The following is a 22,758-nucleotide window of genomic DNA, read 5'->3' as shown; positions in this document are numbered from 1 at the left end:
TAGTCGAATGGATAACCCGCCGGCTGCATCAGAAGGCTCGCATCGGGCATCGCCGCTGCCTCACTCACACTCACGTGCCCGCGCGCAGTGTCGAACCAGAAGGGCGGGCATCGGCTTGGCTTGGCAAAGAGGCGGCCGAGCGCGCTCTTCTGCCGGAGGCACCCCGTCCGCCGCAGGCTGCTTCCGTTCCTCGTGCTCCGTGCGTCGCGGTGTACCAGAAAGGTGCCGCGCGTGACAAGGCAGTGGCGCGAGGTCAGAAGCTCGGCGAAGCGGCACCACACGGCGTCGAGCCAGTCGCAGCCAAAGAGGAGGTGCTCGGGCAGGGCGAGCAGAACCTCCGCGTGGAAGCGCGCCCACACCTCCCCACGGAAGAAGGGCGCTTGCACCTCGACGAAGAGGGTCGGCCGTACCATGCAGCTTGCTGCGCCGACCAGAGCCGGCTGCAGCTCGGCATGGTTAGTCGCGAAGCCGCCGGGTGAGGCGGGGAGGACGAGCGGCTGCAGCAGCGGCGAGCCGGTCGCCTCGAGCACCGCGATCACGTGCGCCAAGCTAAAGTACCGCGGGGAGACGTCCATGTCGCCATCAAACACCCACACGTAGTCAAACCCGGCTGTGACATTGTGCCCCAGCGCCGATCTCCAAAAGAAGGCCTTGCTGCCACGGACCCGCGTCGTCGTCACAAAGGCCAACGGCGCGGCTTGCTCCTCCAGCAGCGAGCGTGCTTGCCTAGGCGACGGGTTGAAGTCGTTGACCACAAATGCGATGCTTGGCGCCGTGACGTGAACAGCGCGGAGGCCGTCGCAGAGGTCAGTCACGTCATTCAGACTCTCGCCGTCAATCTGGGTCGCCCCAAGGATGCTGGGCCGCAGCCTCATCGCCGGACCACGATCGATTCTGTGAGGAGGTGCGCGGCGTGGATGTCGCTGAGAGTTGTGGGTGGCGGGAAATGGGACGCACGTTGTTCGCGGTGTTTGCTCCACGAAAAAAATTCTCGCCAATTCTCGCAAACCTTCATGCCACCTCGCGGTCGTCCCTCGTCGTTCTCTCTCGCATGCCCCGTCGTCCTCTGCCTCATCGTTTCCTTTCGTTCGTTCTGTGACGACGACGCCGCCTGCCTATCCCTTGCTCTCGCGGCTTCTATTTTATCCCCGAGGAAGTAACTCTTTTATCTGCGGCCTCGTTGCGCGAACGACAGTGTGAAAGCACACATACACATACATACTGTGCTGCATGAATGCTTGGGCAAGTGTGAACAACACCTCGTGACCACGGCGCCGCAGGCGCCTGTTGATGGGTCCAGGTCGAGGGTCCAGGTGATAGCACTGGATGGGCAATGCATACGCCTAGTTGGACCTCAGATCGCCCGACCGCGTCCCGGTGCTCTGTGGTCGGATTTGTGACGCCGCCGCACCGCGCCGCGGCCGGGGGCCCTCCGGAGGCCAAGGATGGCCGTGATGGACCGGGACGAGCTCTGGGAGGTAGAGTGTCAGTGAGTACATTGTAGAGTCAGACGGTATGCACAATATCTCTCAGTCTAGCTAAGCCTGGGAAGGCGATGCCGGAGCCGTACAACAGCTTGATGGTGCTTCGCCGGCGTGCGTCCCGGAGCGGTCCCGGACGGGGGCCCAGGGGAGGAAAATGGAGGACAACGCCGACACCGCTCTGATTCGACTTTTTACTTGAAACAAAGACAGTGGCACGCGCCGCGGCGCGGTGCATGCCACTGTCAGGAGCGGATCCGCCAGTTAGTCGTGTTCACGCCGGGATCGTGTCCTCCCTCCACAACTTGCCCAACCATTCAGGGCGACGAGTATGTGTGTGTTGTATGCTGCGGCGCCTGGCGCTCACGCTCACCGCTGCTGCGCTACTCGCGGCCATCGCCGAGGCGAGGCGGCTCTACCGCCTGTGCGCGGCGCTCAGGCATGAGATCGCCACGCAGCAGTCGCTGAGGGCAGCAGAGCGTGCCGGGAGGACCGTGGCAGAGCGGCGGCTGCGGCGAGCAGCGTCCGTGGTCAACCCTGCGACGTGCGGCTACCGGCCAATCGGCCACATAGAGTCGTGTTTTGTGGAGAGGCGCGGCACGCCGCGCCAAGGCCTGCTCGTGCCGGATGCTCGGGCGCGACTGCGGCTAGACCCGCGCGCGGTGCAGCCCGCGGCGGCGCTCGAGGGCCTCGAAGGCTTCTCGCACGTCTGGCTCATCTTCGAGTTTCACGAAAACACCAATGCCGCCAAGCTCCGCGGCAGCGGCGGCGGTGGAAGTGGCGGCGGAGGGAGTGGTGGCGGCGGAGGGAGTGATGGCGGCGGTGGCGGCGGCGGTGGCGGCGGCGGCGGCAAAGGCGCCGGCGCCACAGCAGAGGCCGCGGCAGAGGCTCTCTCACCTCCATCAGGTCTTTCCAAGCGCCAGCGCGGCCGAGCACAGCAGCGGCAGCAGCAGCAGCAGCAGCAGAGGCGGGAGTGCGAGGCGGCGGCGTCGGCCGCGCCGCAGGTGCGTGCCAAGGTGCACCCGCCCGGCCTACTGGGCGGCTCGATCGGCCTCTTCGCCACGCGCACGCCTCACCGCCCCAACCCGATCGGCCTCTCCCTCGCGGCGCTGCTGCACGTAGAGGGCGGCACGCTCCTGCTCGGCGGCGCAGACCTCATCGACGGCACCCCGGTGCCGGGCTGGCCCTCGGGCTCTGAACCGCCCTCGGGGGTAGAGCCTCGGGGTCGACCTCGACGTTGCAGCCCCGCAGGTGCTCGACGTCAAGCCGTACTTGCTCCACGACGCTCCGGCCGGCGCCACGGTGCCGATCAGAGCGGGCGGGTGCCGCGCCCCTCCCCCCCCCTCTGAACCTTCTCGGAAGCTTCCTGCAGGTGCCGAGCTGGTGCGCGGCCCGCTCGGACGCGTCGCGCATCGCGTCCGTCCACTTCACCGCCGCTGCCGAAGCGCAGCTCGCCGCCGCCGTCGCGGACGGGTCTCTGCGCTTCTACACGGACCTGGTGAGCGGTGGCGAGCAGCCGCACACCCCTCCTCCACCTCCCCGCCTCTCCCTCTCCCTCACGGCTCGTCCGCTCCCTCTCCCTCTCCCTCCCCGCCCGCGCCTTCGCCGCCGCAGGAGACGGCGCGCTCCGCCATCTCGCAGATGCTACAGCTCGACATCCGGTCCGTGCATCAGGGTCGCGGCCGCCAGCCGGCGGCGGAGCGCAGCGCGGCGGAGCAGCTGTACAGCTGCCGCTTCGACGCGCTCGAGCTCGAGTTCGTCACCCTCGAGCAGCGCGTCGAGGTGAGGCGATGCGTGCAGCATGTGCCCGCCGGCTCGCGGCCCGCTCGGACGTAGAGTGACTGAGTATTGATACGCATACGCCTACGCCTTTGCATGTGCATGTGCATGTGCATGTGCATGTGAGTTAGTGTGTCGGAACTGCAGCGCCCATATACACGTGTTTTACGTGTTACACACGGGCCTGTGTTCCGTCGTCTTCCGTGTGTGGCGGCATCTCGTGTGTACGTCTCACGACGAGGAGGCATGCCGTACAGAGAAAGCATAAGTGTGGAGCCACCATTCGGGCGCGCTAACTCACACCACTGTGCTATAGCGGGAGAACACATCATGGCGCGCCCGATCGTAAAATCTCCTCAGACGAGCTCCCACTGCTCGTCGAGGTCGTCATCCTCGGTTGCCGGCGGCGGCCGCCTGAGCCTTGGTGTCGAGGTGTCGAGGCCCGGTGTCGAGTCTGTCGAGCCAGTGTCGAGGGATAGAGGTGTCGAGGGGGTGTCGAGGTTTGGTGTCGAGGTGTCGAGGCCATGGCTCAGGCCGCCGGCGCCGCGCTGCGGCCGCGGCGCCGAACCGCTGAGAGCGACGCTCCCCTCAACCTGCTTCCACTGCCAGCTTTTGCGGTTGACCGACGGTGGGCGCCCGGCCTTCGCCGCCACCACCTCGAAACCCTCCTCCTCCGCCATCGTCACGCCCTGTAGCTCCTCGTCCTCCTCCTCCTCGTCGTAAAGGGCGGGGGAGACCTCCTCGTCGAGCGGGACGTCCGCCGCTGGAAGGACGACGCCGACAGACGCGAGGAGAGCGCGGCGCAGGGACGCCTCCTCCTCGAGATCGCATCGGCGTGCGCGCTTGGCGGCAGGGACGACAGCCTCTACGATCTCCCACTCAGTCGTCTCCTCCTCCTCCTCCTCTGGTGCACCGCGCTTGCAGGCCGAGGTGGCGGGCGGCGACAGCGGCGCAGCCCCAGCCCAGCCGGTGATGCCGGCAGAGGTGGCCTCAACACGCGCAATGCTCACGCTGCCCGGGAGAAGGTCGTTGTACGCTGCAAAATTGATGAGTGCGATTTCCACGAGGGCCGCCTGCTCGTCCAGTGCCTCGTCTTCCGGCAAGGCGGCTTCCGGCAAGGGCAAGGGCAAGGGCATGTCAGGGCAATGCTGCTCTGGCTGGACCATCGGCACCGGCACCGGCGCCGGTTCGGGCTGGCCCACCGGCACCGGCACCGGCGCCGGTTCGGGCGAGGCTCCGAATGGCGAGACGCCCACGAGCGCTGGACCCTGTGCATCAGGCGCAAAGCCGCTTCCTAAGTCAATCAGCATGTCCCCGGCCAGATCGTCGAGCAGGAACATCTCATCGTCTGTGATGAACGGCGGGAGTGTGTCACGCAGATCGCAGAAGTCGCGTGCATTGCACAGCACATCCAAGTTGCGTGCTGCCATCCGCAAGTCGGCCTCGGACATCCGCAAGTAGGCCAACAAAATGTTCTGCCCGAAGTCGCAGTGCTCGCACTCATCGACCTCGATGTTCCCAACCAGCGGGAAGGATATCGCGTGCGTTGCATGCCAGTCAATGCTGTGCATCGTATGCAAGGCCGAGGCGCACGACGCTTCTGTGCCGTGCCAGCCTGCAGCTGAGGATCCTGCGTTGGTCGCCCTGGCCTATGACCAGGGTTGGCGACGGTGCGAGAACTGCTTGACCTACGTCGCCCTCAAGCATGGCTGCAACCACATCACCTGCATATGCGGCCACGAGTTTTGCTACGCGTGTGGAGTCGCATGGCAGGACCCCAAGGCATGCGCGTGCGACTTGTGGAGCGAGCGCATGCTACTCCGCGAGGAGGAGCGTCGCCTCGAAGTGGCAGAGGAGCAGCTTGGACGACCTCTTCAGCAGGCGGAACGGGCCGCACTCAGGCAGCAGCTCAATGTCGCCAATCACCAGGGCCAAGAGTGTTCGCATCGGTCGAAGGAGACGCTGCAATATCGCGAATTCGCGGGGAACCGGCGCCGTACGTGCAACAACTGTGACCAGAGCATCAGACACTATTGCTACGAGTGCACAGAGTGCGGGTTTCGAGTCTGCCAGGTGTGCCGGTACAACCGGCGCCTGCCTTGAAAGGCGTGTGAGCATGCTCAATCTTAGGACTAAGCGGCGCCCGTGAGACCGAAGACGCCTCGCACTTGGGGGACGGGGGGGGGGGGGGGGAGGCGGATAAATGATGTGAGTGGTGCTGGGGTCTGGGGTGGCGGCGTGCTGCGCAGTGCGGCCTTCAGCTCACGCGCGCGATGTGTCCCGCGCGGGGCGCTCAGCGGGGATGACACGGTGCATTGTTAGCATTGATCATGACGACTCATCTAAAACAGTAAACAGACATCATCTTCATCTCTCGTCAAGCGCTATTGTACACAGACAGCGACGATGGCGCAAGGAGCGACGACGAGGAGACACCCGACCGCGCAGCAAAGCCAGGACCGAGCGAGCAACCACCCGAAACGGGCCATCCGAACGATGGCAGCCAGGCAGACGACGAGTTTACAGTGATGGACGTAGAAGAGGAACAGCCAGAGGACGAGGCGCCCCAGCCGCCGAGGAAGCGGGGGCGACTTGAGAACGAACGGAGTGATTCGATGAGTCAGGGAGAGGGGGCGAGCAAACAGCACACAGTGGACGGGGAGTCGACGACGCCGAAACAAAAGATGCGACGCCGCAAACGAATGGAGGGAGCGCCAAGGCAGTCAGGAGCCCGGAGGGCATCCTCCAACAGACACCGCGCCGAGAGAGAATCGTGGGAGGAAGATGGGTGAGGGAGGGTTTCTGCACGGTCGCGCATGCACAGCATGCCGGCTTACTAAGAATATCCCTCGCCCCGGAGTGGCCAGCTGACGGTCAGAGTTCGTGTGGTCGAAGTGTAACAATGCTTGTAATCACGATCCGATGCGAGGACGCAAGTCCACCAAACTCGGCCATTCCAACGGCCAGACCGCTCGCTTAAGGCTGATCGGCTAGACGAGCGGTCTACCTCCAACGGGGCGGTCCGGGAACGCGTGGAACCTGCCCGCCTCGGTGGGAGGTGGTTTGGCGCCGACGGACCGCCCTCTCCACCACCCTCGCCCAGGGATCTACAATGCTGTCTTAAGGTCCGACCTGTGGGCTCTGCCTGCGCTCGGCACCGGGCACCGCCTCGGTATACAAAATGCGCCTGCGGGCGGACCCTTACAGATCACAGATCACAAACACAAAGCGCATCTCTCTCTGTTGTGCGAGGCGTGAACCGCGCCATTCGCTCTCACCTGGCAACCCTGTCTGCACGTCTCGCGCGCGCGTGAACAGGGCTCCAGGCCCCAAATGACGTGTGAGTGTTAGATTTGTTTGGTATTGCTAAAAATCTCTCTCTATTGTAAGGCCTCACACCACAAGCAGGTACCGGGTCACTCCGACGCCACCAGCGTCGCCACTGGCGACGGTAAGGCACTACCTGCCTGTCATACCGTCGAGTTTGGCTCGCTCTTTCGCTCAGACAGCCGCTGGCCATCACTACTCCCTCACAGCTCACTACCACGCCCGACACACTGTGCGGCAGGAGGCTGCGCTACAGGCGCTCTGGAGCTTTTTCAAGAATCACGTGTCGGAGTGAAATGGAACTAGGCCTAGGTCGAGGCGGAAATTCTTTTCGCCTGTGTTACTCGAGTAGTAATAGAGCCAATCCCGAGAGAGAGAGATTTTTATTAACCAACAAGAAATCACGACTCTCACAGTGATTTGGGCTCGGCAGCTTGTCAGCCCTCAGCCGAAGCTGGGGCTGGTCCCGTAGCCGAGATCTCCAATCCCGTGCCTAGTGTTGTGTGAGAGGTAGTTTGTTGTGAAACTCTTTCCGTCCCGTACCTAGTGAGCGCGAGCTGGTTTTGTTTCTTCTAGTGGGATTTAATCGATCGAAATTCTTCTTTCCAGTTTATAGAGCAGTCCTGCCTAGTGTCGAAAAATAAATTGCGTTGGCAGACTGCAATCGCGCGGCTGATCGGCCAACGCGACATCTGCTCGACGCGCATCTGCTCGACATCTGCTGCACATGCCGTCGTGCTGCTTCTCCGCCCTCGTCATTTCTGGAACCTCGGCTATTCTCCTCGCCGGCGCCCTCTCCAGCCTTGACGGTGCTCTGAAGTTCGCCAGGCTCGACCTCGCTCTCCGCTCCTCGCTCGTCGACACGGCTGGCGCAGACCTCGAGGCCGGCCTCCCGACGGCAGCCCGCCTGGCGCTCCTCGCCGCCTTTGAGGTGCCCGTGGCCGTCGCCACGGGCATGGACCCGGCCGCCCACCTCGACGTGTATGTGCGGGCGAGCGGACGCCAGCCCTTTCTCTTCGGTAAGGGCATCGCCGTGCCCGGCTACGACGACGTGTCGACGCTCGTCTCGAGCCCACAGCAGGAGCGGAGGGCGATGGTGCTGGCACACCCGGTGCTGATCGCCGACCCGGTGCCGCCAGCGTGCATGGGAGGCGGCACTCTCATCTACCTCTCCACGGGCGCGAAGCACACCGCGCTGCGCAGAGCGATCGGCCGCGCCGTCACCGGCTTCGCCTTGAAGCGCGGGCGAGGCCCTCCGCTACTCTTCCCGCGCGGCGCTGCGCCGGCCGAGTGGGACTCGCGGGCGGTGCGGGAGACGGTTGTGTACAACCTCTTTGCGCGGATGTGCGACGAGCCTCCGAGCGAGCCGCTGCTCGAGGCGATGCTCTCGTACTTCGACACGCTGCCCGGCTGCCTGCTGTCGGAGGAATACTCCGCGATTCAATAAGTACTCCCTCTTGTCGTCCAGCAGTTGGAACTCAATAGGCGCCGCTGCTTGGCGCAGCGCTCGACTCGCAGGCCAACGCGACGCTCGAGACGCGACTCGCGCTCAAGGCGGCCGTCCTCGCCTCGCCGCTCGGGGGCCGGCTTCGCAAGGCGAACCGTGCAGACAAGCTCGACGCAGACGAGCTGGCGCAGCAGGTGGCGGACGGGCTCCTGTTCGCGGGCGGCTACGGTGCTCCTCTCTCCTCGCCGCCGCCTCTAGTTGGGCTGCAGCTTACCTCGACTCACCTCGTTTCGCCTCCGGTTGCAGGCACGACCCACCTGACCCTCGCCGCCCTCGAGCGGATCTCCAGCGACCCGGCGCTGTACGTGCCTCTCTGGGAGGCGGCCCCGGAAGCTAAGTCATCTCGGGTGATCTCGGGTCACCTCGGGTGACCTCGGGTGACCTCGGGCTATCTCAGGCGGACCCGGACGCCTTCCTCGTCGAGTCTGCGCGGCTCGACCCGCCCGTCACCTCGGTCTCCGCCATCGCACCGAAGGGCGGCCAGCAGCTGCAGGGCCCCGGAGGGGGGCAGCTGCGGGTCGCGCAGGGCGTGCCGATGCAGCTGCTCCTCTCCCACGCGAACCGCGACCCTGCCGTCTTCGAGCGGCCGTACGCCTTCGACCCGAGCCGGCGCAACCTCGACAAGGTCCTCTCGTGGAACGGCGTCGACGCGGCCGTGCGCGCGGGCCAGGCAACGCGAAGCTGCCCCGCCTCCTGCCACCTGCCCCGCCTTCTGCCACCTGCCCCGCCTTCTGCCACCTGCCCCGCCTTCTGCCACCTGCCCCGCCTTCTGCCCCTCCGCCACACTCCCTCCGCCACACTCCCTCCGCCACACTCCCTCCGCCACACTCCTTCCGCCACACTCCCTCCGCCACACTCCCTCCGCCACACCCCCTCCGCCACACTCCGCCACCTGCCCCGCCTCCTGCCACCTGCCCCGCCTTCTGCCACCTGCCCCGCCTTCTGCCACCTGCCCCGCCTCCTGCCACCTGCCCCGCCTTCTGCCACCTGCCCAGTCCGCGACGTGTCCGCGACGTGTCCCTCAGGCGCCGCGCGGCTGCCCCGGCCGCGCCCTCTCGATCGACCTCGCGCGGCAGATTGTGGAGCAGAGCCTGCCGCCGCGCGACGCGCCCCCCGCCGCGCCGCGAGCTCGCGCGGCGCAGTGGCAGGTCGAGGCTGCGGTTCGTCCGTCGCCGGGGCAGGGCAGCTGCGACTACTCGGCGTCCGACCGCCCGAGCGAGGACCTCGAGCTGCGCAACGAGCATGACGACGAGGTGCCGCACGCCTGCTGACGGCGGCGTTCCCCGCCCATTCGTCACTGACTTGCTGGCACCCCCCGAAGGCGATGTATGCCTACTATGGCGCCGGGCTGGTCAACATCGTCCTCGGCGTCCTCGTCTCGCTCTTTGGCATCCCTGGCGAGGCGCGCGCCTCGCCACCGCCACGCCGCACGGCTAGCCAGACGCCCCTCAATCGCGGCGCGTGCGGATAGGCCTCCCTCTCCGTTGGCATCTTCACCGCCGCAGAGGCGTCTCGTCGTGCTCGGCCGGCTCTGTCTGCTGCCGAGGGTGCGCCGAGTTCACCCGAGACCGCGCGAGGTAGGCCCTCATCGTGCTCGGCTGGTTCTGCCTCAGCCAGAGACTCGCCTTTGGCGCGCTGTACGTCAAGGGCGACGCGGGCATCATCCGCGTGCAGAGCTGGCTCGGACTGCTGCACTACCTCGGCCAGGCCATCGCCGCCTTCTCGTGGCTCCGCCTCCACGCTGTCGTCACCCACGCCGACGACGCGCGCGCGCGCGCCGAGTCGGCCTCCGCGCTGCGCCTCTGCTTTGGCGTGATGGCCATCTTCGTGGGCGCGTTCGCCGTCTTCGGCACCGTCATCCCGACGCACATGCTGCAGGCGCCGCCGGGGGGCTGCTGGAAACCCGCCGAGAGACCGCCGAGATGGATTCATCGGAGAGACCGCTCAAAGTCCGCCGGAGGGCTGCTCTGTACCTCCCTCCAGGCGGCGGCGTGCGTACTCTTCGTCCCCGCTGCGGCCAAGTCGTGGATCGCGATCGCCATGTTTTGGTGGCGGCACGGTGGCGTGCTCGTGCTGGCGGCGTGCGCCTTCATCGCCTTTTGGGTCGGCCAGGTGATCGCCGAGCAGCGCGGCATGTCGCTGATCGACTACGAGGCCGGCTCGGGCATCGGCGTCACGCTGCTCGCGCGCGGACTGTTGGGCGCGGAGGCGGCGCCGCACGCGTGGAAGTACGAGGTCTTTGCGCGCGGTTTCCTCGCGCCGAGCGTGTACTTTGCTGCGGCGGCGCACATCGATCGCGTGCAAGGGCGCGGGCTGGGGAGGGCCTACCCCTCGGAGCTCTTCATGAGGCGCGCGCTCCGCTTCAAGCACAGCGCTCCGGTGCTGCTCGCGCTGGCGCTCTCGGCGATTCATTCGTTCGCAATTCCGCGGTCCTTCGGCGACATCACCGGTTGCGGCGAGGGAGGGGGCGAGGCTGCCGGGCCGGAGTGCGCTGTCGACCCGACGGGCGGCCTCGACCAGTACACAAAAGTCTACTTCTCCATCATCCACCTCCTCGACGATGGGTCTCAGCCCGGCCCCTCCTTCGTGCAAGCGCCGAACCGGACCGTGCAGCCGCTGCCCAAGGAGCAGGTGGTGCCTGGCCTCGTTCTACCCAGCTACGACGAGGACGAGGGGCTCGTCACGTCGCGCGCGCTCGCGAACCAGGCCTTCAGCGGCTACGTCAAGGACGGCCGCCTCTACCCGCTCGAGGATCTCGACCTGCCGTGGCCCGAGAAGGACGGCGCCATCGAGGCGCTGATGGGACGGCTCTCGGGCAGCCTCGCGCCCGCCGAGCTGTACGACTACGACGCAAACATCGGAGGCGACTCGCTGATTGGCGACGCAGGCAATCCAGATTTCCCCCCCCCTGCGTCGCGGCGCTGGTTCAGGACGCAATTCCCTCGAGATGTGTGCCCGACACGTCCCCCACAGGCCTCGCCCACCTCTGCTTTGCGGGGCTCGGCGCGCACGTCACGCGGCGGACGGCCGATGGCTACGAGGCGGACTTCACCTACCTCGCGCCGCTGACGGTGCGGCCAGGCTTCGAGCGGTACGGCGCAAAGGCGACATTCGACGCGGCGGCGCGTCCCGTCTCGATCTGGTGGTCGCATGGCGAGAAGGAGGTGAGGCCGGACGACGCCGCGTGGACGCACGCCAAGTTCGCCTTCCGCTCCAGCCTGCTCACCGGGGTCACTCTCAAGGACCACCTGGCGGCGACGCACCTCACGATCGCCGCGACGCTTGTCTCCGCCAGCCGCGACCACTTGCCGGCCACGCACCCGCTGCGCCGGCTGCTCAAGCCGTTCACGTACCGCACGATCGCCGTCAACCGCGCCGCCGGCACGCTGCTCGCACAATCGCTGCAAGCGTGATGCTGAGATGGGTGAGCGTGACGGGATTGCGGATCAGGCCCGCTGCTTGTGCACGAGCTGTCGCTGCTGCACCACACCGTTGCCCTCGACGCTGCCGGGCTAGAGGCGGGCTTCGCTTTCGCCTTCAACCGCACACGCGACACCTTCGACCCCGCCAACCCGGCGCGCTTCCTCGAGTACCCTCTCGAGTACCCCCTCAGCTCCGCCGCCGAGTGCGCTGCGACGCCGCCCTCGTCCCAAGCCGCCTGCGCCGACGAGGCCGACGAGCTCGCCGCCTTCGCCGCCGACGGCACCCGCTACCGCGCGGCGGTCCGCGAGTACGTCGGACGGTACGTGGGCATCTACTACGCCGACGACGCGGCGGTGGGGTCGGACGTGGTGCTAGCGTCCTTCTGGGCGGCGCTCGTCGCTCACTTCCCGCGCATCCCGCCGCTATCGTCGCGCGAGGCCCTCGTCGAGGTGCTGACCGGCTTCGTGTTCCACGTGACGGCAGGGCACCGGCACGTCGGCGCCGCCTACTCCGCCGTCAAGGACCCGAGGTACGCCGGCGCCAAGATCCGGCCGGGGAGGGACATGTCGGACGTGCAGGCAGCGGTGCAGGTGCTCGCCATCGCCCTCGTCACCGGCTTCAAGCAGCCGATGCTGCTCGGCGACTACTCGCACGTCTTCCTGCGCGACGGCCACCGCAACGCCACGCGCGCGCTGTGGAGCGACTTCCAGGCGAAGCTGCTCCAGGTGTCCGCCGAGGTCGACGAGCGGAACCGCGGGCCGAGGCGCTTCAAAGTGCGCGCCTTCGACCCGCGCGAGATGGCGACATCGGTGAGCATCTGAGCTGGGGAGGGCATCTTGGCCACAAGTCGAGCGAGGAAGGGCAGGTTAATCACTAGCGTGTTGCCGCCCGCCGCAGCGAAGCTTACAGGAGAGCGGGCGGTTTCAAGGCTGAGCTTCAGCTTGTACTCTGTAGATGGCGTGATCGTGTGTGACGTGTGTGTGTGAGTGTGCCAGTTGGGAGTGTCCATTGCTTTCTCTAGTGATATATACAGAGACAAAAATTGCGGATGGTGGAAAACACAAAACAATGGTATCTCATCTCTCATCTCACGAGGTATCTCATCTTTCACGTAAATCTCTCATCTCTCATCTGCCGCGTGCCGGCCGAATCACTCGCTCGCCGCGCACTCAGCGCTCACCTTCCCTCCGGAGCGCTCTCGCGTGGCGACGCTGGCAGCCGAGCCTCAACGGCTGAACGATGGCTTCATGCGCTCGTACGCGTCGGCGAGCGCCTGGCCTCCGAGCGACGAGAGGATCTGCTTGCACACGGCGTCCGTCAGCGCCTGCGCGCCGCTGGCTGAGTTGACGTCGAGGCGCTGCGCCGAGCCGCCGCCGGTGACCGCCGCCATCTTCTCGAAGGACTCGACGGCGCGGTCGTGCATGTGGTAGCAGTGGACGGGCACGGGCTTGACCTGCTGGATGTCGTTCAAGACCTGCACCGCCTCCTTCTGCGCGATGCCGCTCGGCGCCCACGAAGGCCTCGCCGAGGACCAGTACCTCTCGCCGCCATGGTGGCCGCCCTTGCGCTTGTGGGCCATGTCGCTCAGGCTGTTGGCCGACGCGTCGCCGATGAGAATGATCTGGTCGATCGGGCAGCTCTTGTGCTCGGCCAGCGCGTGCATCAGCCCGCACTCGATCGCCTCCTCGCCCCAGCCGCCGCGGGTCTCGAGCTGACCGAGGAACTGGGCGAGGTTGTGCGGCTTCGCCTCCCACGTCGACGCCTCGACGATGCGCTCGACGTCGACGTTGTAGTTGGAGTAGCCGGCGATCTGCAGCGCGAAGCCGGAGGCGATGTTCTCCGCGTCGAGCACCTTCTGGCAGCGATCGAAGAACGTGCCGATGCACGACTTGGTCTTCTCAATCAGCGAGTTCATCGAGTAGGTCACGTCGATGAGCATCAGCGTTCGGCTGGTGGTCGAGCCGCCCACGTGGTTGTACTTGCGCAGGAGCTTGGAGAGCTGCGACGAGTCGCGGCCGCCCGAGCTGCTAAAGGCGTTGAGCGCGGCCGCGGCCTCTTCGTGCTGCTTCTTTGCGTCCTCGGCCTTCTCGAGCCGCTCCTTCATGTCAGCGGCCGCCTGCGCCGATCGGATCTCGGACATCTTTTCATAGAGCGTCGAGTCGGAGAGCCACGCCTTGATGTCGTCCGCACTCGCCTTGCCACCGGCGAGGTCCTCGAGCTGGTCGGATCGCAACATCAGGCTAAACGAGCCCTTCTGGCCCTGCCGCGCGCCGCGGCCCATGATCTGGACCTCCTCCTGCACGTCGCGCGGGAAGAAGGTGAGCAGGACGTGCAGCCCGCCCACGGTGAGCATGTGCTCGTCGTCGACGACAAAGTCGATGCCGCGGCCGAAGGAGCGCGTGGCCAGCGTCACCTGCCCCTGGCGCGTCGCCTTGGAGATGAGCGACGCGCGCTCGTCGGGCTGGTTGCACGCGGCCTCGGTGAGGCGGTTCGCGCCGTCCTGGAAGCGGCGGAAAAAGGACGAGTCGAAGTAGGCCTGCAGCTCGTCGAGGCTCTCGAAGAAGACGAGCACCGACCGCTTGCCGTCGTACGACTGGCTCGTCGGCTTCAGCCGCCGCGAGATCTCGTCGGTGATCATCAGGAAGTGCTCGTTCTTCGACTCGCTCACCTTGACGTTGTCCTTGCTCGCCGGGTCCCAGTCGCGCACGCAAGGGCCGTACATCGACGGGCAGTAGGTCATGTGCTTGATACGGATCTCGTCCTCGAGGAGCTCGCGCGCCTCCCTGGGCAGCCGCCCCTCGCGCAGCGTGCCCGTCACGCCGAGGATGAACTTGTAGAAGGCGGGCACGTGGTCGGAGTACCTCTCCGTCGACGGGAGCAGCGCGTAGGAGAACTCTCCGCAGACGGCGTACAGGTGGAGGCCGTGGTCGAGCAGCTGCTCCTCGCTGATGCTGCCCTTGTCGCACAGGTCAAGGTACACGCAGTTGGTCATCCACATGTACGTCAGCTTGTCGGAGCGGACGAGCCCGTCCTGCTGCTTGTACCACACCCAGCCGTCGATGAGCTGGTAGTCGGAGCCGCGCACCTGCGGCTTCTTCTTGAAGTCGGCCGCCGCGCGCTGCATGTCCAGCGCCGCCGACTGCGCGTACCACTCAAAGCCGTGCTTCTTCTGGTCGCCCTTGAAGATGACGGCGGGCTTCTTGAAGAGGCCGGCGTACTCGGGCAGGTCGGTGACCTTCTGGCTTGGGTCATTCCAGATCGCGCGCATCAGCTTGGAGACGCGCTCGTCGCCAATCGTCAGGCTCGGCCGGTAGACGCCGCCGAAGAAGTTGGGGTCGAGGAAGACATCGACCTCGTCGATGAGCAGCACGCGCGTCGGCGCGTGGTCGGGGCCGTGGCTGCCCGCGAGCGGCTGCCCGGTGAGCGACGCCTGCATCTGGCTGCGCACGTCGCCGTGCTTCTCCGTCATTAGCCGCTGACTCGAGGCAGGCGTGCAACGAGCCTCTGCTGGACGATCGTCGGAGGAGCAGGCCACAGAGGCGCGTCCGGTTGGGCCGGTACTCCACCGTCGGAACGGGAGGTGCCTGCAGGCGAAGGGCTGGCACCTCGTCTCAGCGAGGGGTGGCAGGGGTGGCAGGGGTGGAGGAGTGGGAGAGAGACGGGGTGTCGGCAGGTCCACGGGGCGAGACGGGTCTACCAAGCTGAGGGGCGCCTCATCAGCCCACGGAGGAGAGGTGTTGACAGCGGGAAGCACGTTCGGGCCGAGACCCCAGTCAAAGCAGGCCGCTCCACCGACGCCCAGCCGCATCGGGTTTGTGCACGCTGCGATCGGCGCCTTGCCGCACGCGCTCACAGGCCGGAAGAGGCAAAAGGGCCCGCTCCGCCTGTCGGCGGCGCAGACCTGTGAGCCCCACTGGAAGCCGGCGCCTCGCTCGAGGGCAAGGGCGGCGACGTGCAGCATGCCTAGCTCGTGGCGAACGCTCGGTTAGGTCTCCGAGCCGCCTCGCTCGAGGGCAGAGCGCGGGATCGCCGTTGAAACGCGACCCGAAGCCCAGTATCTCGTAGCGGCCGTTGAGCGCACGCATCAGCTGCGCCCGCGCCCCCACAAGCGTGCGCGAGCAGCGATGCCACGGCCACTGGGCTGGCTGGCAGGTGCAGAATGGACAGTCATTCGGACTGAAGAAGTGAGTCGCTCCGTCGCCCACCCAGCGTGTGCCGTCCTCCAGCACAGCGGTGCTGCCTCCGCGAAAGTCGCAACCGACGCCGACGCAAACCTCGCCGTCGCCACAGACATGCTTGTCGGCGGAGTACTGCTCCCGCGCTTTCGTCATGAGGAGAGCGGCCGGCCTAGCGCGCGCGAGGATGCTTGGGATTTACGACGGATCTCAAGTTCGGAGAGGACGCGCGCAACTTTTACACGAAATAATGGTTAATAAGTTCCAAGTGCCTCATAACAAACACGGTACCAGGACAGGGGATCGAGAGGTGCACGCTGCTGCCGAAGCAGTGTCGTCCCGCCTCTCCATCATCTCACTGGGAAAGGAGAAGACTTTAGTCTTTACGGCTTAGCGAAGTCTAGCCGCTGCAGCCGAGGTGCGCCCATCCGCCCAAGAGCCAAGTGCCAAAAAAGAGCAGAGATGTGCGCCGGCACGAACAGCCAACAGCTCACTGCTCAGCAACACCAGCGCAGGAACAGTCGATTTGCCTTTGAGAGGCACGGGATAGGCCGGCGAAATGTTCCTTTTTCAGTTGGAGCAAGCCAAAACAATATCACGAGCGGATGGGGTGGAGAGCGCAAGACCAAGAGCGCAACGCGGGCCGCCCCCACCGCCCCACGCGACGACCGTCACAATGCCACCATCATCACTTGCAGTGATGGTCGGACTTCATCTTGCACCGCTTGTCGAGCATATCCTCCCTCGTCACTCCCTCCGCCACCCGCTCCGTCACCGTCTTCCACGAGTTCCACGTCCCCGTGCTGTTCTTGTACACCTTGTACGTCACCTCCTTCGACGCCTGGTCGGCCCTGGCGGCGCGCGCCTTCTTCGCGTCGCGCTCGGCGCGGAGCGCCTCCATATCAGGCGCTTTCCTGAGCGGCGGGTACGGCGGGCCGGTGAGCGGTCGGCGGTCGGCGGTCGGCGGCGTGCTGCGCGGCGAGGGGAGGAGGGGAGGAGCGCACCGCACAAACATGAAGCTGATCGGCGCCGAGACGTCGCAGCTAAAGGGCTGTGTGAGGTTGAGCGAGCCCTTGCCCAGCACCATGTTAACCACGCGCGACTCGTCCACCGTCGTGTTGCGATAGCGGTCCGTGACGGTGACGAGCAGCGAGTCGCCGACAGACAGCTCGCGGTCAAAGGCGGTGCCGTGGCCCATGACGACCACGCCCGAGCTGGTCAGCTCGCCCGTCCCGGGCAGCGGCGTGTCGGACCACTCGGGCACCTCCAGCTCCGAGTCGCTGCCGCCGGCCGCGCCGTCCGCGGGGTGATCGCGCTTCTTCTTCTTCTTCTTCTTCTTCCGGATCCCGTCGAGCCCGCCCTCGCCGCCGCCGCCCTTGAGGCTCAGCTTGCCGCCGAGCACGAGCCCGAACGAGGCCGTGTGCTTGGAGGACGACATGGGCCGCGCAGCGCCGCGGCTCTCGGTCGCGGTGCTCGTGCTCGCTGTACGCGCACGCTGACACCGCTGCCCGCTCGCCGCCCCCAGTCTAAGCTGTGATAAGGAAGAAGAAAACGCGCAGCGCGCCCCGGTCGGAGTGGGGGTGAGGAGACCGTGCGCGGAGCGGGGGGTTCCGAGTGGTGACGTCAGTGAGGAATGTGTGTGTTGTCGTGCTAGTGTCTGGTGTCTACTAGCCCCGAGTAGAGGGGGCGTTCCGCTGCTAGGGGAAACCCGGAGCGCAGAGCCAACCCTCGGGGACCCGTGTTTACTTTACGGCCCTTTCCCTGCGAACGCGCACCCCCGGGGCTAGGGCTCTCTAGCCCGTAACCCGATACCGATCATCCGGCCCGCTGGGTGCGCTTCTTAGCTCCCCGGCCCTGGATGTGAGGTTAATGACTGCACTCCAAGTGCTCCAAGTGCGACTCGTTTTTGTGGATGGGGGCGCAGTACTACGCGACGCGAAGTGGGTCAAGAAAGCCATTAACGCGCCTGGTGCTCGTGGAAACTTTGGGAGGCATTGCGCCGCCCACCAAGCAGCTCCTCCACGTGTTCTCTCTCGTGTTCGCCAAGGAAGGCTGACAAGCTGCCGAGCCCAAATCACTGTGAGAGACGTGATTTCTTGTTGGTTTTCTAAAATCTCTCTCCCCCAAGGAAGCGGCGGGCACTAACACGGACCGGACGGTGTACGGGGCGGCGTCGGCGAGCGCCTCCTCCTTCGTCGTCCACCACACGCAGCAGATCTCCAAGGCGGCGGTGGCGGGCGACGCCGAAAACATGAAAAGCAGGCGCGCAACCAAGGAGCGTACCGACTGGATCAACAAGCAAAAGAACAAACAAGCAAGCGACAAACGGCTTCTTGTCCTCGGCCCCAGTGGGGGGTGCCCGCGCCGCCTAGCTCTGCAACGGGCCCCGCCACCCTTCATGTAATCATGTAGTCCCCACATTCGCAATCGTGGGATCGCTTGTCATGTGAGAGAGTGCGTTGTGTTCTTGTTTGGTAACGGACATCCGCTTTCTCGTGTGGGACCCTACAGTACTAGTAGTACTGTCTGAATACGTTTTCCACGTATTCCAAATGACAGAGACCGATTTTCGATTTTTGGATTTTTTCTTTTTTCGCGCGATTGTTTAGTTGTTTTCATGGGAATTCGGCGTACTTGCGGCCATGCTATCACGCCTTGCGACATCCTTTCGGCGCTGCTGACCGTGCCATGCTGCTCAACTGACCGCCTGCATAGCTCGCGGCCTTAGTCTTCGGCATTCAGTGACGACCTGATCGTACGGCGCTACGGCCAGTAGGAAGGTGTCCTTCCAGCGCGTGCACGCTTCTGACGCAATGCGCGTCACAAACTGCCTCGGATTGGCTGCTGGCACTCTCGAGGCTAAGTATGCCTACACAGCCTCGCGCGCATGGGCAGTCAAGAGGGACCATGCACCTTCTCAGGACAGCGCCGGTGCCTCTCTCTTGGACCGGCAAACTTGGTGGTCTCGTGTCACCGATGTGGGACCAGTGCGGCATCGCGCCATCGACAGCTCTGAACTGCGCCTCACCACTGACCGGGAAGGCCGCCAAGTGGGTCAGCACCGGTCGCACATTGTGGCAGCAGTCAGCAGCGCATGTCTGATAGCTAGAGCAGCAGCGTCAGGGTCGCAGGGTCGGATCGTGTCAAGCCTCTCGCCCGGCCGGCCGTGTGCAGACGTCGGCCTGTCTGCTGTCTGGAGTGATCTGTCGGCGGTCAGTACGACCGATCAGGTCGGAGTTTTCTTATGGTTAGAGGGTCTATCTGTATGTACTCCTCGAGATCTCTCCAAATCTGCCCTCTACTCAAGGAAGTGGGTGCTAGTAGAGACTAGTAGAGCCGGAGCCCCGTTTCCGCACTGCTGCGCGGCGCACGGTGCCTCCGGGGGCCCCCGCCTCCCCCCAGAGGTTGTTTGTCTTTCCAGTCGAGTGGTCGAGCGGTCCGTCCACCTGTGACCTGACGGCCACGCTCCTTGCACCCCACGACTCCCGTCAACGCCTTGTCCAGCGTGTTTCCAAACCCGTAGAGGTGGCCCACCGTCCCACCGACGCCACATTGCCACCATTGAGCAACGTCGTCGACTTGCTGAGAGGGTTCCAGCACTTGACTTCGTAGTGCACGTCCCAACACAAGAACACAACGCACTCTCTCACATGACAAGCGATCCCACGATTGCGAATGTGGGGACCACATGATTACAGGAAGCCGCGAAGCATTCTTTTCTTTGCGGGGGCCGAGAGTCGACGAGGCGAGCAGCAGGAGGAAGCCCAGCCCTCCTGTCGTGGCGGGGCGAATGGGCAAGGACGGCAAGCAGAAGGTGGCGGGCGGCTCCGGAGCGGCGGCGCAGGACGCGCACGACTTCCTCATCAAGCCGCAGAGCAGCACGCCGCCGCTCGACACGTCGCAGTGGCCGCTGCTGCTGAAGAACTACGATCAGCTCAATGTGCGGACCGGGCACTATACGCCGATCCCGAACGGGAGCACTCCGCTCAAGCGCCCCCTCGCCGAGTACCTCAAGTATGGCGTCATCAACCTCGACAAGCCCGCCAACCCGTCGTCGCACGAGGTCGTGGCGTGGATCCGCCGCATCCTGCGGACAGAGAAGACTGGGCACTCGGGAACGCTGGACCCAAAGGTGACGGGGTGCCTGATCGTCTGCCTCAACCGCGCCACCCGCCTCGTCAAGTCGCAGCAGGGCGCCGGCAAGGAGTACATTGCCATCGTGAGGCTGCACGACGCGATTGACGGCGCGCGCGCGCTGACGGGTGCGCTGGAGCAGCTGACGGGGGCGCTGTTCCAGCGGCCGCCGCTCATCTCCGCGGTGAAGCGGCAGCTGCGCGTGCGCACCGTCTACCAGAACACGCTCATCGAGTACGACAATGAGCGCCACCTCGGCATCTTTCGCGTGTCTTGCGAGGCAGGCACGTACATCCGGACGCTCTGCGTGCACCTAGGGCTGGTGCTGGGCGTGGGCGGGCACATGCAGGAGCTGCGCCGCTCGCGCTCGGGCGCGCTGAGCGAGGCGAAGCACATGGTGACGATGCACGACGTCCTCGACGCCCAGCACCTCTACGACACTCAGAAGGACGAGGCATACTTGAGGCGCCGCCACGCCCTCCCCCCCCCCCCCCCCTCCCCCACGCCACACCGCCGGCCACAGCGGGCCCCGCCCCTCACACGCCGCGCCGCCCGCGGCCGCAGGCACGTCATCAAGCCGCTCGAGCTGCTCCTCACGCGCCACAAGCGGCTCGTCCTCAAGGACTCCTCCGTCAACGCCGTCTGCTACGGTGCCCCGCGCCGCCCACCTCAACCCCCTTGCCACCCACCCCACCCCCCTGCCCCACCCCCCTGCCCCTGCCCTTGCCCCTGCCCCTCCTGAGAGACGCGCCCGCCCCCCCAAGGCGCCAAGCTGATGCTGCCGGGGCTGCTCCGCTTCGCCAACGACATCGAGGTGAACGAGGAGGTGGTCCTGATGACCACCAAGGGCGAGGCGGTCGCCGTCGGCATCGCGCAGATGACCACCTCGGACATGGCGCACTGCGACCACGGGGTGGTTGCCAAGATCAAGCGCGTCATCATGGACCGCGACACGTACCCGCGCCGCTGGGGCCTCGGCCCGAAGGCGCTGCAGAAGAAAGCGCTCATCGCCGAGGGCAAGCTCGACAAGCACGGCAAGCCAAACGAGCTCACGCCGCCCGAGTGGCGTCCGGGGTATGTGCCGCCGCGCGAGCCGGCGGCGGCGGCGGCGGCCGGCGGGGCGGACGGGGGGGAGGAGGCCAAGGTCAAGAAGGAGAAGAAGGACAAGGGCGAGAAGAAGAAGAAGAAGCGCGACGGCGACGGCGAGGAGGACGGCGAGAAGAAGAAGAAGAAGAAGAAGGACGCCGCCGCGTAATCCGGCCCCCTCCCTCCCGCCGCAGAGAGAGCGCGGCCCACCGGTCAGGGACCGGTGAGCGCCGCCCGGCGATCACTGTCTACGTCGAAGCATGTCGTGTGTTGTCGTCCCCAGCCCCAGCGCCTACCAGAGCCCCTTCCCAGCTCTTCTGCGACAGTCTGTCCTCGAGGGCCCCTCGCCTTCGCCGAGTTCATATGTGCGATGTGAGCGAGAGGAGCCGTGTGCGCGTGATGGGTGCAAGACTTGGAGAGAGACGCGTAACGCGACTGGCGCCGGGGTAAAACGACGAAGAAACGAGGAGAGATGGACAGGGTTCGTGAGTGAATTTTCACACTTTCACTTTCACATGTGAATTCATGTGAATTTCACATGAAACGTTTCGGCCGCCCCCGTTTCACTGAAAATTTCACAAGTTCGACTACTTTCGAAGGCTCTGGCATCTCCGAGGCGGCAGCGGCGGAGGCGGCAGCAGTCGAAACCGGTTTCGAGGCGGCAGCGGCGGAGGCGGCACAGCGGAGAGAGCGGCGGTGCGCCTACCACTGCCGGCACCGGTAGGGATCTCTGTGCCACCAATGCCGCGCGTTCCTGCTTCCCTGCAGCGAGGCCGTGGTCAAGGCCGTGGTCGTCCCCAAGGCTCAAAGAGCAGGGGCCCGCCCTCACTGCATCAAAACGCGGTGAAAGCAAGGAAGTGTAGAAAGGAAAGAGCCCACAATAACTCTAGCGAGAGGAGGTGCAGCTTGGTTCGTGTCCTCGGGCGCTCGAGGACGTGTGTGTTGCCTCAATGTTCTTTTAATGCGCGCCCCCGCCGAAATACACAGCAAATACACCATACACGCGAGATGCGTCGGCAGCGACGCGCACGACCTCTTAAGAAGCACCGTGTCGTTAGGATTAGGGTTAGGGTTAGAATTAGGGTTAGGGTTAGGGTTAGGGTCAGAGAGCGTTCAAGCCGTTGTGCAGCTCCTAAGAGAATGGTCCGGTTTGGGCCGAAACCAAATGGAGGAATCAGCGGTCCGTCGACACGAGCTCTCGGTGAATGCTTTGGGTTCTTCGGGCTAGGGTTAGGGTTAGGGTTAGGGTTAGGGTTAGGATTAGGGTAAGGGGTTGGTTGTCGTCGCGCGCTCTCGATATCTGGCTAAGACAGAGACACAGCAGCAGAGGCGACCCAAGCGACACATCAGAGCATGGATGCTTGGGGGCGCGAGCCGCCATCTTGGACTGTGAGGCGAGTATTTGCAACCGGGAGCTCGCCGCCGCCCCTACACCGCCGCCGCCGCCCTCCCGGTGGCAAATAATAGCCCAAGTCGAAGAGTGCGCCCCGCCCTCGGTATCTGGGCGGCAGGCGGGACTAGAGTGGCACGCTGGTGCACGGATGGGGGCGCGAGCCGCCATCTTGGACTGTGAGGCGAGTATTTGCAACCGGGAGCTCGCCGCCGCCCCTACACCGCCGCCGCCGCCCTCCCGGTGGCAAATAATAGCCCAAGTCGAAGAGTGCGCCCCGCCCTCGGTATCTGGGCGGCAGGCGGGACTAGAGTGGCACGCCGGTGCACGGATGGGGGCGCGAGCCGCCATCTTGGACTGTGAGGCGAGTATTTGCAACCGGGAGCTCGCCGCCGCCCCTACACCGCCGCCGCCGCCCTCCCGGTGGCAAATAATAGCCCAAGTCGAAGAGTGCGC

General features: G+C 65.4%; 8 protein-coding genes across 8 annotated transcripts; 5 read left to right on the top strand and 3 right to left on the bottom strand.

Moving 5' to 3' along the window:
• Positions 1–1,825: 1,825 nt before the first annotated feature.
• Positions 1,826–3,317, top strand: EMIHUDRAFT_228894 (hypothetical protein; the record flags this gene model as incomplete). The annotated part of the gene is made up of 5 exons (XM_005786414.1): positions 1,826–2,188; positions 2,498–2,653; positions 2,733–2,783; positions 2,854–2,979; positions 3,096–3,317. 5 exons carry the CDS (start codon positions 1,826–1,828, stop codon positions 3,315–3,317), a joined length of 918 nt encoding a protein of 305 aa, XP_005786471.1.
• Positions 3,318–3,409: 92 nt separating this feature from the next.
• On the bottom strand, positions 3,410–4,693 carry EMIHUDRAFT_441358 (hypothetical protein; the record flags this gene model as incomplete). Its single annotated transcript, XM_005786413.1, has 1 exon — positions 3,410–4,693. One exon carries the CDS (start codon positions 4,688–4,690, stop codon positions 3,617–3,619), a length of 1,074 nt encoding a protein of 357 aa, XP_005786470.1. The 3' UTR covers positions 3,410–3,616.
• A 79-nt stretch (positions 4,694–4,772) lies between these two features.
• EMIHUDRAFT_228892 (hypothetical protein) lies at positions 4,773–5,363 on the top strand (the record flags this gene model as incomplete). Its single annotated transcript, XM_005786412.1, has 1 exon — positions 4,773–5,363. One exon carries the CDS (start codon positions 4,773–4,775, stop codon positions 5,361–5,363), a length of 591 nt encoding a protein of 196 aa, XP_005786469.1.
• Positions 5,364–6,883: 1,520 nt separating this feature from the next.
• On the top strand, positions 6,884–12,338 carry EMIHUDRAFT_228891 (hypothetical protein; the record flags this gene model as incomplete). Its single annotated transcript, XM_005786411.1, has 12 exons — positions 6,884–6,899; positions 7,204–7,322; positions 7,408–7,905; positions 8,073–8,262; positions 8,341–8,399; positions 8,492–8,749; positions 9,276–9,347; positions 9,416–9,469; positions 9,676–9,948; positions 10,078–11,043; positions 11,136–11,459; positions 11,565–12,338. 12 exons carry the CDS (start codon positions 6,884–6,886, stop codon positions 12,336–12,338), a joined length of 3,603 nt encoding a protein of 1,200 aa, XP_005786468.1.
• Positions 12,339–12,742: 404 nt separating this feature from the next.
• Positions 12,743–15,848, bottom strand: EMIHUDRAFT_228890 (hypothetical protein; the record flags this gene model as incomplete). The annotated part of the gene is made up of 3 exons (XM_005786410.1): positions 12,743–14,992; positions 15,215–15,480; positions 15,557–15,848. The coding sequence occupies 3 exons, from the start codon at positions 15,846–15,848 to the stop codon at positions 12,743–12,745; spliced, it is 2,808 nt and encodes a 935-aa protein (XP_005786467.1).
• Positions 15,849–16,246: 398 nt separating this feature from the next.
• Positions 16,247–17,200, bottom strand: EMIHUDRAFT_423564 (hypothetical protein). The gene is made up of 2 exons (XM_005786409.1): positions 16,697–17,200; positions 16,247–16,606 (listed from the first exon to the last, which is right to left on the bottom strand). Exons 1-2 carry the CDS (start codon positions 17,128–17,130, stop codon positions 16,381–16,383), a joined length of 660 nt encoding a protein of 219 aa, XP_005786466.1. The 5' UTR covers positions 17,131–17,200; the 3' UTR covers positions 16,247–16,380.
• Positions 17,201–17,561: 361 nt separating this feature from the next.
• EMIHUDRAFT_228888 (hypothetical protein) lies at positions 17,562–18,794 on the top strand (the record flags this gene model as incomplete). The annotated part of the gene is made up of 4 exons (XM_005786408.1): positions 17,562–17,585; positions 17,821–18,047; positions 18,469–18,623; positions 18,703–18,794. The coding sequence occupies 4 exons, from the start codon at positions 17,562–17,564 to the stop codon at positions 18,792–18,794; spliced, it is 498 nt and encodes a 165-aa protein (XP_005786465.1).
• Positions 18,795–19,482: 688 nt separating this feature from the next.
• On the top strand, positions 19,483–21,081 carry EMIHUDRAFT_313864 (hypothetical protein; the record flags this gene model as incomplete). Its single annotated transcript, XM_005786407.1, has 3 exons — positions 19,483–20,238; positions 20,350–20,476; positions 20,591–21,081. 3 exons carry the CDS (start codon positions 19,483–19,485, stop codon positions 21,079–21,081), a joined length of 1,374 nt encoding a protein of 457 aa, XP_005786464.1.
• Between the last annotated feature and the right edge of the window lie 1,677 nt (positions 21,082–22,758).

Source organism: Emiliania huxleyi (assembly GCF_000372725.1).
Source record: "Emiliania huxleyi CCMP1516 chromosome Unknown EMIHUscaffold_151, whole genome shotgun sequence".
Taxonomy (NCBI): domain Eukaryota; phylum Haptophyta; order Isochrysidales; family Noelaerhabdaceae; genus Emiliania; species Emiliania huxleyi.
This window is presented reverse-complemented; position numbering and strand designations above follow the sequence as displayed.

Bases quoted from the DNA above. Each gene is read 5' to 3' on its own strand.
- EMIHUDRAFT_423564 (XM_005786409.1), bottom strand. From the start codon at position 17,130: ATGTCGTCCTCCAAGCACACGGCCTCGTTCGGGCTCGTGCTCGGCGGC. The intron at 16,607-16,696 runs GTGCGCTCCTCC...CCCGCCGCTCAG, and splicing joins ATCAGCTTCATGTTTGTGCG to GAAAGCGCCTGATATGGAGG.